General features: G+C 44.4%; 1 protein-coding gene across 4 annotated transcripts in view; it reads left to right on the forward strand.

Moving 5' to 3' along the window:
* RELL2 (RELT like 2) overlaps window positions 1-12,911 on the forward strand; it is a 149,347-nt gene that overhangs the window by 110,739 nt on the left and 25,697 nt on the right. For all 4 annotated transcript variants that reach the window (XR_013215885.1, XM_077266267.1, XM_077266266.1 and 1 more), the window contains exons 2-4: window positions 1,767-1,974; window positions 5,666-5,731; window positions 5,813-5,876. Coding sequence is in view for 3 of the 4 variants with exons in the window: in XM_077266267.1 (XP_077122382.1) it covers window positions 1,773-1,974; window positions 5,666-5,731; window positions 5,813-5,876 (332 nt within the window). In the remaining variant the exon portion in view is untranslated. The remainder of the gene's footprint in view (window positions 1-1,766; window positions 1,975-5,665; window positions 5,732-5,812; window positions 5,877-12,911) is intronic.

A 12,911-nucleotide genomic window follows, 5' to 3' on the forward strand; every position in this document is an offset into this window, starting at 1 on the left:
TGTTAAGAGGAGACTTTGTGCAGCAGGCCTTCATGGTAAAATAGCTGCTAGGAAACCACTGCTAAGGAAAGGCAAAAAGCAGAAGAGACTTGTTTGGGCTAAAAAACACAAGGAATGGACATTAGACCAGTGGAAATCTGTGCTTTCGTCTGATGAGTCCAAATTTGAGATCTTTGGTTCCAACCACCGTGTCTTTGTGCGACACAGAAAAGTTGAACGGATGGACTCTACATGCCTGGTTCCCACCGTGAAGCATGGAGGAGGAGGTGTGATGGTGTGGGGGTGCTTTGCTGGTGACACTGTTGGGGATTTATTCAAAATTAAAGGAATACTGAACCAGCATGGCTACCACAGCATCGTGCAGCGGCATGCTATTCCATCCGGTTTGCTTTTAGTTGGACCATCATTTATTTTTCAACAGGGCAATGACCCCAAACACACCTCCAGGCTGTGTAAGGGCTATTTGACCAAGAGGGAGAGTGATGGGGTGCTACACCAGATGACCTGGCCTCCACAGTCACCAGACCTGAACCCAATCAAGATGGTTTGGGGTGAGCTGGACCGCAGAGTGAAGGCAAAAGGGCCAACAAGTGCTAAGCATCTCTGGGAACTCCTTCAGGATTGTTGGAACCCCCCAGTGACTACCTCTTGAAGCTCATCAAGAGAATGCCAAGAGTGTGCAAAGAAGTCATCAAAGCAAAAGGTGGCTACTTTGAAGAACCTAGAATAGAAGACATAATTTCAGTTGTTTCACAGTTTTTTGTTAAGTATATAATTCCACATGTGTTAATTCATAGTTTTGATGCCTTCAGTGTGAATTTACAATTTTCATAGTCATGAAAATACACAAAAATCTTTAAATGAGTTGTGTCCAAACTTTTAGTCTGTACTGTACTTGTGTAGTTACAGTATTGAACAATCCTAAAAACAACATGTAATTTGCAAGCAATTGTCTGCATGGGGCATGGCATGAGACCCTACAAACAGAATGTCTGTTATGTAACTTTTTTTTGCAAAACAGGTATATTGATTTTTAATAAACAAAAATATCATCCCCATCTATCCTCAAGAGCTATGGGACCACCAAAATAATCCAAATGCTGTATTCAGTTATCACTGGAAGTCCTACGGACAATGGATGGGCAGTGGCAACACTCTATTCCAATATTTTAACAGGGAATTTCAGAACCCTATTCCTGAGATCAGGGGGAATTCCTGCGATCAGCAAGGCATCTTACTAAAAAAGGAGTATCCCTTAAAGTACAAGTAGAGAGTAATTTGTATAAGGGAATTAAAAAGAAGGTCTTCAGTTCTCTTGTACTTCCATTCTGTTCTCCTGTACTGCCTTCGCAGGAGGAATGAGGCATTACATAATTTCCACTTACAATGTCCTATGGAGGCTCTCAGTGTATACGCTTTCTGCTCTGACAAATGCGCTATAATTGATTAGCATTGGTATACTGGGTTTTAATGCACTAAATGGCAACATCTATTTGGATTGGGTATGTCTTTATACATGTTTTTGTGGGTTCTCTCTTGTTTCTCTATTGAGTTTTCACTCAGTAAAAACATACTGATAGTTAATTGGTTTTCAATAAAATTAGCCGTAGAGTTTTTTCCATTTGACACTTAGATTTTGAGTTTCCTAGTGGACAAGGACTGATATGAGTACTGGCACTCTCTGTACCGTGGTGTGGAATATGTATATAGTCAATAGAAACGAGTAACAATTACGTACTTCATTAACAACTTTCTTTTTGTAACAGATCAAAATGGAGGAAAACGGTACAGAAGATGGAAAAGGACCTCCACAGCAGAGCCCTTACATGCTCTTCCTACTGGTTCTGGTCTTCTTCATCACAGGACTTTTAGGTTTCCTGATCTGCCATATCCTTAAGAAGAAAGGCTACAGGTGTCGGACGTTCCCTGAGGAAGACTATGAGATAAAGGATGTCGCGAATAATGAACAAGACAGTAAGATTTATATGTTGATGATAACATTGCAAGGAGATTGTTTTCTAGATAATTTGGTCTCCTAATGTCTCTTAATTCTAATCAGTATTTTCTAAAATATAATAACTGCTTTACCAAAAGAGAGGATCCATATCGTAGATAGTACAGATGCAAAGTGAACTCTTTGCTTTGGGCAACTTCCTGTTTACTCTGCTGCTTGTGTGTCAACCAACTTCATTAAGATAAAATTGGATGAGTCAAAAAGGCATAAAAAACGCAAGTGAGCTGAGGTGCGGGATTCATGTGGAAATTCAGCTGCGTGAAAACCTGAACAAACACTGATCCTGGGAATCTACAGGGTTATTGTCCAGTAAGCTACAGTTTATAGACAAAGGGGAGGCATGCTAACATTGTATCCCAGTACTGTGCGCCCCGTTAACTATGACTAGCAGCTGTTCTGTCACCCAATAAGTATGCGATAACCCTTTCATGACCTTTGATGTAAGTTTATGTCATGTTCGGAAAGGTGTTCATAACCTATGATGTAAACTTATGTCAAGGTGATCATGTGGTCACCAGAGCTGACTGCCGGGAGCTCGGTGTAAGTATTTTGATATCTGCGCTTAAAGGGAATCTGTCACCTACTTTTTCATATATAAGCTTCTGTAATGCTGTAGATAAGCCCCTGATGTAACCTGAAATATTAGAAAAACATTCTATACTCACTGGGGGGGGGGGGGGGGGTGTCGGTCCGGTGCAGTCCGGTCCGATGGGTGTCGCGGTCCGCGTCCAGCGCCTCCCATCTTCATACGATGACGTCCTCTTCCTTGCTTCCTGTTGCGGCTCCTACGCAGGCGTACTTTATCTGCCCTGTTGAGGGCAGAGCAAAGTACTGCAGTGCGCAGGTGCCGGGAATGGTCCGAGAAGCCCAGCGCCTGAGCATTGCAGTACTTTGCGCTGCCCTCAACAGGGCAGATAAAGTACGCCTGCATAGGAGCCGCAACAGAAGCAAGGAAGAGGACGTCATCGCATGAAGATGGGAGGCGCTGGACCCAGACCGCAACGCCATCGGATCGGACCGCACCAGACCGCCCCCCAGGTGAGTATAATATAACTTGTTTTTTCTATTCTTTCAGGTAACATCAGGGGCTTATCTACAGCATTACAGAATGCTGTAGATAAGCCCCTGATGGCATGGCCGAAGCTTATATACGAAAAAGTAGGTGACAGGTTCCCTTTAAAAATGCAACTGCTTTTATTTTTGTGCATTTTTTTTTCAGAAGTTCAGCATCGTCTTCAGACCACAGAGGGTGGATATTTCATAAAATCACATCCACTTTTCTCGGCTGCTTTTTTTGCTCAAAAATTCTGCTGTTTAACTGCCCAAGCAAAGTGGATGTGATGTCATGAAAACTGCACCGCCTGTGGTTTTTTTTGTTTAACTTTCTTGTCCTCTATGTGGAGCCTCAAAAAACACATGTAAAAAACGGCAATAAATTTTTTTGAGTGCAGAATAGTGATGAACGAGTATACTCGTTGCTTGGGTGGTCTCCAAGTATTTGTTAGTGCTCGGAGATTTAGTTTTCATCTTGGAAGCTGAATGATTTACAGCTACTGCCCAGCTTGATTACATGTGGGGATTCACTAGCCACCAGGCAACCCCCACAGTAGCTTTAAATCATTCAGCTGTGTCAACAAAAACTAAATCTCCGAACACTAACAAATACCCGGAGATCACCCGAGTGTGCTCGGGAAAACCCGAGCAAAGAATATACTCGCTGAGTCATCACTAGTGCAGAATCAAAGACTTTCTGTACTATAAAAGCACATTAAAATGTGGCTTCACATCTGCACCAGAAACACATCAAATAAGGGAGAAAATATTGTTATTGTGTAGTTTGGTGCGGATCCTGCAGAAAACCAAAAGCACAGTGTTTCCCCAACATGTAGACACGGCCTTACAGACACTAAAAAGCCAGATGTCGTATAGTGAAGCTACATAAAGATGAGAAAGTTCTGGCGGCTCCGACTGTGAATCAAGGAGCAAAAAATAAATCCACAGGTGCCAACTAGAGATTAGCAGGATGCATATCTGCTCAGTGTTGCTCTTTGCCTTCAGGTCAGCTCCTCTGCTCTTCTCTCTGCTCTCAGGTTTTCTGCTCAGTGTTGCTCTTTGCCTTTAGGTTGGCTCCTCTGCATTTCTCTCTGTCCTCACTGAGTTCAGTGGCTCTTGTCAACTAAACCTGCATCAGTGCTGCTGAGCCTTCTGTCTTCTAAGGAGAGAGGAGAAAAAGTACACTGTGGCTCCTCATGCCTCAAGTGAAGATGCCGGGTCATATTGGGGATCAGTATGGTGCTGCCTAGAGTGAGTGTAAACTGAGCATGGTGGCAGTGAGGGACATTCAGCAGACCGCCTTGGACATCGGGGTAAAAACCCAAATCCAGGACTGATGTATCAGGGTGATGGTTACAACATATACAGTATATTTAGTTTTTGTTCATTCATTCATAGTTGTATAAGTCAGATTTTTTTTAATTTCATTTCTACGTAAGGTTCCCAGGTTGAGATTTTTTGTGCTATTTTGCCAAACGTGTACATTTCCATAGATTTAGTGGCAAAAAAAAATCACATCATTTGTGTATGCCATTTACTGTTCACTGATCTGATCATTGTATTGTGAAGATGCGGCCTTCCATGCAAGAGGTTTTGGGTTTTACTCCTTGGGAAGACAAAAAAGTCCAGGAATTAGTTGATTGAATGTACAGAGCACAGACAGATAAGAAATGCTGTAACTTTTCCCCAAGTGAGTTGGAGGAGGAACTTAAGAACAATTGCTACAAAGTCCTAAGTGAAGCGTGTTCATTCAGTGAGCCGGTATAGCTAGGAGACATTGCCCTGCTGCTGGTCACAAAGTTGAAGTCAGGACTAGTGATGAGCGAACGTGCTCGGATAACATCTTATTCAAGCACACCCGGGTGTTATCCAAGTATCTTAGGAGTGCTCGTATATTATGTTCGATTCCCCATGGCTGCATGATTTGCGGCTGTTAGACAGCCACAACACAAGTGGGGATTCTCTAACGAACAAGCAATCCCTGCATGTGTTCAGGCTGTCTAACAGCTGCAAATCATGCAGCTACAGGGACTCAAACATAATATACGAGCACGACCAAGATACTCGAATAACGCCTGAGCATAATTAGATAAGACTTTATCAGAGCATGTTCGCTCATCAATAGTCAGGGCATATTCTTGACCTACAGGCACAGCTCGCCCAATTCAGGACATTCCTGTTGGATCCAGCACGGTTGGGAAGTACACTTTCAGTTCATTGATACCTCTCAATAAGGGCCTAGTTTTTCATAGTCTGTGCAATGTATTACAAAGCGTTAGCTATCTGGATACAGCTACCAATATTTTTTCTTTATAACCAATGCCTCTCTGTTATCCAAAAAAAATAGATACATCCATCACTTTTTCCAATAAAAGTGCCATTTTAGTTTATTAGTCCATATATTAAATTATCTAGCAATTACATTATATCTCTCAGTACTGTGGAGTGGGAATGTAAAAATGAAGAACTGGCGCTGACTACAGCCATATTAGTGGCTGGTGAACCAAATGTACTTAGACCAATAAAGGCTTGCGGTTACAGTATAAAGCTTTGTACATATTTTATAGCAGCTGTATTGATTTTTCTTATTTTATGCAGTTACAGAAGAGATGTCTAATGAAGATACTGTGGAACGTATAGTCAAGTGCATTATTCAGAATGAAGGTGGGTATTTTAATTCATGATTTTTGTGATGTTGATTCAAGATTGTGAATTACATTTTCATTTGTTGTATTCATGTTTTAGCAAATGCAGAAGCATTAAAGCAGATGTTAGGGGACACTGAAGGGGATGTTCAAATTGGTCCCAGGTAAGGAGACAGTTTCAATAACTTAGCTTATTGTTGTATCTATTAAAGGGGTCTTCTCAATTTATTAAATTGTTTTAATTAGTTAGAGACAGCATGAAAATAAGCATGTTTGCAATTGATTTGCTTTTTCTATTCACTGTCATTCTTGTGATGTAAGAGCTTTTATCTTTCATAGTGTACAGCTGGCTTCCATGGAGCTTGGCCACTACTGTCTGCCTAGACCCTGCCCAAGTATGCACATGTGGAGCATTAATGCTTTACATACCAGTCCGCTCCTCTCCTTCTCAGCTCCAGACGAACTGGACTTTTCAATTCTGTAAAATCACAATCAGAGATCAGAACTGAATTCTACTTGAATTTTACCAAAATTTGCATTCATCAAAATGTGCATATTCTTTTTGTAATTCAATTCCATGTTAATTCAGCAAGATGGCGGCTACTGGTTGCTATGTTTCTGAAGCTTAAAGACCATCAAAATGTTAAAAAATCCTCACCTCTCCAGCCCTACCACTCCTCACTGCTACCTGTCTGGTCCTCGTTGTGTCTTTGGATCACCATCAGCCATGCTGTAATCCCCGTCCCTCTCTCACTGGTCTGAGGCTCACGGGTTTGCCAGGCCCAGGACGGTTCTACACATATGTGTACAAAGGTTACGGCCTGCTCTGAGAGGTATGACATAACAACGTGTAACCTGGAAGCCAGGACCAGCTAGTGAGGCCTGGTGATTTCAGTGTGGATGACTGCGATCTGAAGATGCAATGAGGACTAGATGGGTGGGAGTGAGGAGCGGATGGAATGGAGAGGTGTGTTTTGAGGTCAGTATAAGGAAATTTTCATTTTTGACATATTACATCTACTATATAATTGTCTAAGGGTCACTTCCGTCTTTCTGTCTGTCCTTCTGTCTGTCACGGATATTCATTGGTCGCGGCCTCTGTCTGTCATGGAACCAAGTCGCTGATTGGTCGTGGCAAAACGCCCAAGACCATTGCCACAACCAATCAGCGACGCGCACAGTCCGGAAGAAAATGGCCGGTCCTTACTCCCCGCACTCACTGCCCGGCGCCCACATACACCCCTCCGGTCACCGCTCACACAGGGATAATGCCGGCGGTAATGGACCGCGTTATGCCGTGGGTAACGCACTCTGTTACCGCTGCTATTAACCCTGTGTGACCAAGTTTTTTACTATTGACGCAGCCTATGCAGCGTCAATAGTAAAAACATCTAATGTTAAAAATAATTTAAAAAAATAAAAAATGATTATATACTCACCTACGCCGCCTTTCCCACTCCTCGCGATGCAAGCGGCACGTACTGGTGGCAAGGATGGTCTGGCAGAAGGACCTGCCATGACGTCACAGTCATGTGACCGCGATGTCATCTGTTATGATCCGGTGGTAGGATCTCAAAACTGACCTGATACATATAACCAGAATGTTAGGACAAGTTCTGGGGATGTGGAAGCTATACTGACCGCAATCCTGATCCTATCCAACACACTAAAGGCAGCCGTGGAGCGTTTCCTAAAACCTAGACGCCTCTTCACAGCCTGAGAAACTGACTGCCCCTAGAGAGAAAGCAAATACCTCACTTGCCTCAGAGAAATAACCCCAAAGTTATAGACAGCCCCCCACAAATAATAACGGTGAGTTAAGGGGAAAATACAAACGTAGAAATGAAACAGGTTTAGCAAATGAGGCCCGCTAACACTAGATAGACAGAAAATAGATAGGAATCTGTGCGGTCAGTACAAAAACTATCAAAAATAAACCACGCAGAGAATACAAGAACCCCCACACCGACTCACGATGTGAGGGGCGCACTCTGCACCCCAGAACTAACCAGCAAGCAAAAAAATCACATAAAAGCAAGCTGGACTGAACTCATCATATACTGAGAAACGTTTTCAAGGAAATAATGAGCAAAATGAACAAGCAAACTTAGCTTCTCCAGCAGGAGACTGGTCACAAGGAATATTCAGGAGAGCTGAGAATCAGGACTGAATACACCAACAGCAGGCAACAAATGAAGGTCCAGGTGAGTTAAATAGGCCCAGCATAGAAGGAAATGAAGCAGCTGAGCCCAGCAATATCGCTAAAGGCCACCAGAGGGAGCCCAAGAACAAACTCACACTGTACCACTCATGACCACAGGAGGGAGCCCGAGAACGGAATTCACAACAGTACCCCCCCTTGAGGAGGGGTCACCGAACCCTCACCAGAGCTCCCAGGCCGATCAGGACGAGCCGAATGAAAGGCACGAACCAAATCGGCCGCATGGACATCGGAGGCGACAACCCAGGAATTATCCTCCTGACCATAGCCCTTCCATTTAACTAAGTACTGAAGCTTCCGTCTCGAAATACGAGAATCCAAGATCTTCTCCACCACATACTCCAACTCCCCCTCGACCAAGACAGGAGCAGGATGATCAACAGAAGGGACCACAGGCACCACATATCTCCGCAACAATGACCTATGGAACACATTATGAATGGCAAACGATGTTGGGAGGTCCAAACGAAATGACACAGGGTTGAGGATTTCCAAAATCTTATAAGGACCGATGAAACGAGGCTTGAACTTAGGAGAGGAAACCTTCATCGGGACATAACGAGAAGACAACCACACCAAATCCCCCACACGAAGTCGGGGACCCACACAGCGATGGCGGTTAGCAAAGCGCTGAGCCTTCTCTTGGGACAACGTCAAATTGTCCACCACATGGTTCCAAATCTGCTGCAACCTATCCACCACAGAATCCACCCCAGGACAGTCAGAGGGCTCAACCTGACCCGAGGAAAAACGAGGATGAAAACCAGAATTGCAAAAGAAAGGTGAAACCAAAGTAGCAGAACTAGCCCGATTATTGAGGGCGAACTCAGCCAATGGCAAAAAAGTCACCCAATCATCCTGATCAGCAGAAACAAAACATCTCAAATAAGTTTCCAAGGTCTGATTAGTTCGTTTGGTTTGGCCATTCGTCTGAGGATGGAAGGCCGACGAAAAAGACAATTCAATGCCCATCTTAGCACAAAAGGACCGCCAATATCTGGACACAAACTGGAATCCTCTGTCAGACACAATGTTCTCCGGAATACCATGTAAACGAACCACATTCTGAAAAAATAGTGGCACCAAATCGGAGGAGGAAGGCAGCTTAGGCAAAGGTACCAAATGGACCATTTTAGAAAAATGATCACAAACCACCCAGATGACAGACATCCTCTGAGAGACAGGAGGATCCGAAATAAAATCCATGGAAATATGCGTCCAAGGCCTCTTCGGGACAGGCAAAGGCAAAAGCAATCCACTGGCACAAGAACAGCAAGGCTTGGCCCGAGCACAAATCCCACAGGACTGCACAAAGGAACGCACATCCCGTGACAAGGAAGGCCACCAAAAGGACCTCGCCACCAAATCCCTAGTACCAAAAATCCCAGGATGACCCGCCAACACCGAAGAATGAACCTCGGAAATAACTCTACTGGTCCATCTGTCCGGGACAAACAGTCTCTCCGGTGGACAACGGTCAGGTCTATTGGCCTGAAACTCCTGCAACACCCGTCGCAGATCAGGAGAGATGGCAGACAAAATCACCCCCTCTTTGAGGACACCAGTCGGTTCAGAAACTTCCGGGGAGTCAGGTACAAAACTCCTAGAAAGGGCATCAGCCTTCACGTTTTTCGAACCCGGAAGATATGAAACCACGAAATTGAAACGAGAGAAAAACAGCGACCATCGAGCCTGTCTCGGATTCAACCTTTTGTCAGACTCGAGATAAGTCAAATTCTTGTGATCCGTCAAGACCACCACACGATGCTTGGCCCCCTCAAGCCAATGTCGCCACTCCTCAAATGCCCACTTCATTGCCAACAACTCACGATTACCAACATCATAATTCCGCTCGGCAGGCGAAAACTTTCTTGAAAAGAAAGCACATGGTCTCATCACAGAGCCATCAGAGCTTCTCTGCGACAAGACAGCCCCTGCTCCAATCTCAGAAGCATCAACCTCGACCTGAAAGGGAAGAGAGACATCGGGCTGGCGCAAGACAGGAGCCGAAGAAAATTGACGTTTCAGCTCCTGAAAGGCCTCCACGGCCGCAGGAGACCAATTTGTCACATCAGAACCCTTCTTGGTCAAATCCGTCAAAGGCTTAACCACACTAGAAAAATTAATGATGAAGCGACGTTAAAAATTAGCAAAACCCAAGAACTTCTGAAGACTCTTCACAGATGTAGGTTGAGTCCAGTCATAAATAGCCTGGACCTTGACTGGATCCATCTCAATAGTAGAAGGAGAAAAAATAAAGCCCAAAAAGGAAACCTTCTGGACTCCGAAGAGACATTTAGAGCCCTTCACAAACAAGGCATTGGCACGCAGGACCTGAAATACCATCCTGACCTGCTTCACATGAGACTCCCAATCATCAGAAAAGACCAAAATATCATCCAGGTACACAATCATAAATCTACCAAGATACTCTCGGAAGATGTCATGCATGAAGGACTGAAACACAGAGGGGGCATTAGAAAGCCCAAAAGGCATCACCAAGTACTCAAAATGGCCTTCGGGCGTATTAAATGCTGTTTTCCATTCATTGCCCTGCTTTATGCGCACAAGAATATACGCTCCTCGAAGATCTATCTTGGTGAACCAACTGGCCCCCCTAATCCGGGCAAACAGATCGGACAACAGTGGCAAGGGGTACTGAAATTTGACCGTGATGTTATTTAGAAGGCGATAATCAATACAGGGTCTCAGAGAACCATCCTTCTTGGCCACAAAAAGAACCCCGCACCAAAAGGGGACGAGGACGGGCGAATATGCCCCTTCTCCAAGGACTCCTTTATATAACTCCGCATAGCGGCATGTTCTGGTACAGATAAATTAAAAAGTCGTCCCTTAGGGAACTTACTACCAGGAATCAGATTTATAGCACAATCACAATCCCTATGAGGAGGTAGGGCACTGGATTTGGGCTCATCAAATACATCCTGGTAGTCCGACAAAAATTCAGGGACTTCAGAAGGAGTAGAAGAAGCAATTGACACCAAAGGAGCATTGCCATGAATTCCCTGGCAACCCCAACTTGACACAAACATTGCTTTCCAATCCAGGACTGGATTATGAGCGTGCAGCCATGGCAGACCCAACACTACAACATCATGCAAATTATGTAGCACAAGAAAGCGAATCACCTCCTGATGTGCAGGAGCCATGCACATGGTCACTTGGGTCCAGTACTGAGGTTTATTCTTGGCCAATGGCGTAGCATCAATTCCCTTTAGTGGGATAGGGAATTGTAAAGGCTCCAAGATAAAACCACAGCGCCTGGCAAATGACAAATCCATCAAATGCAGGGCGGCACCTGAATCCACAAAGGCCATAACTGAGTAGGATGGCAGAGAGCAAATCAAAGTAACAGACAAAATGAATTTAGGTTGTACAGTACCAATGGTGACAGACTTGGCGAACCTTTTTGTGCGCCTAGAACACTCTGAGATAACATGAGTAGAATCACCACAGTAAAAGCACAACCCATTCTGACGTCTGAGGTTTTGCCGTTCAACTCTGGTCAGAATCCTGTCGCATTGCATAGACTCAGGTTTCTGCTCAGAAAATACCGCCAGATGGTGCACAGGTTTGTGCTCCCGCAAACGCCGATCAATCTGAATGGCCAAAGACATTGACTCATTCAGACCCGCAGGCGTGGGGAACCCCACCATAACATCTTTAAGGGCTTCAGAAAGACCCTTTCTGAAAATCGCCGCCAGGGCGCACTCATTCCATTGAGTGAGCACAGACCACTTCCTAAACTTCTGACAGTAAACCTCTGCTTCATCTTGACCCTGAGAGAGAGCCAGCAAAACCTTCTCTGCTTGGTCTACCAGATTAGGTTCCTCATAAAGCACTCCAAGCACCAGAAAAAATGCATCCAGATTTAGCAATGCAGGATCTCCTGGCGCCAGAGAGAATGCCCAATCTTGAGGGTCACCACGTAACAAAGAAATAACAATTTTAACTTGCTGAACAGAATCACCAGAGGAGCGAGGTCTCAGAGAAAGGAATAACTTACAATTATTCTTAAAGTTCAAAAACCTAGATCTATCTCCGGAGAACAGCTCAGGAATTGGTATTTTAGGCTCTGACATAGGACTGCGGACTACATAATCCTGAATGCCCTGTACCCTTGCAGTGAGATGATCCACACTAGAAGACAGACTCTGAATGTCCATATCTGCAGCTGAGTTCAGAACCACCCAGAGATTAAGGGGAGGAGAGAGGCTAAACACAGTGCAGAGAAGAAAAAAAAATGACTTCAGGATTTCTCTTCTCCCTCTTCTGCTGCATTAACACTTTGCGGCCTGCTGTACTGTTATGATCCGGTGGTAGGATCTCAAAACTGACCTGATACATATAACCAGAATGTTAGGACAAGTTCTGGGGATGTGGAAGCTATACTGACCGCAATCCTGATCCTATCCAACACACTAAAGGCAGCCGTGGAGCGTTACCTAAAACCTAGACGCCTCTTCACAGCCTGAGAAACTGACTGCCCCTAGAGAGAAAGCAAAGACCTCACTTGCCTCAGAGAAATAACCCCAAAGTTATAGACAGCCCCCCACAAATAATAACGGTGAGTTAAGGGGAAAATACAAATGTAAAAATGAAACAGGTTTAGCAAATGAGGCCCGCTAACACAAGATAGACAGAAAATAGATAGGAATCTGTGCGGTCAGTACAAAAACTATCAAAAATAAACCACGCAGAGAATACAAGAACCCCCACACCGACTCACGATGTGAGGGGCGCACTCTGCACCCCAGAACTGACCAGCAAGCAAAAAATCACATAAAAGCAAGCTGGACTGAACTCATCATATACTGAGAAACGTTTTCAAGGAAATAATGAGCAAAATGAACAAGCAAACTTAGCTTCTCCAGCAGGAGACTGGTCACAAGGAATATTCAGGAGAGCTGAGAATCAGGACTGAATACACCGACAGCAGGCAACAAATGAAGGTCCA

The sequence above is a fragment of the Ranitomeya variabilis genome, chromosome 5 (assembly GCF_051348905.1).
Source record: "Ranitomeya variabilis isolate aRanVar5 chromosome 5, aRanVar5.hap1, whole genome shotgun sequence".
Lineage (NCBI taxonomy): Eukaryota > Metazoa > Chordata > Amphibia > Anura > Dendrobatidae > Ranitomeya > Ranitomeya variabilis.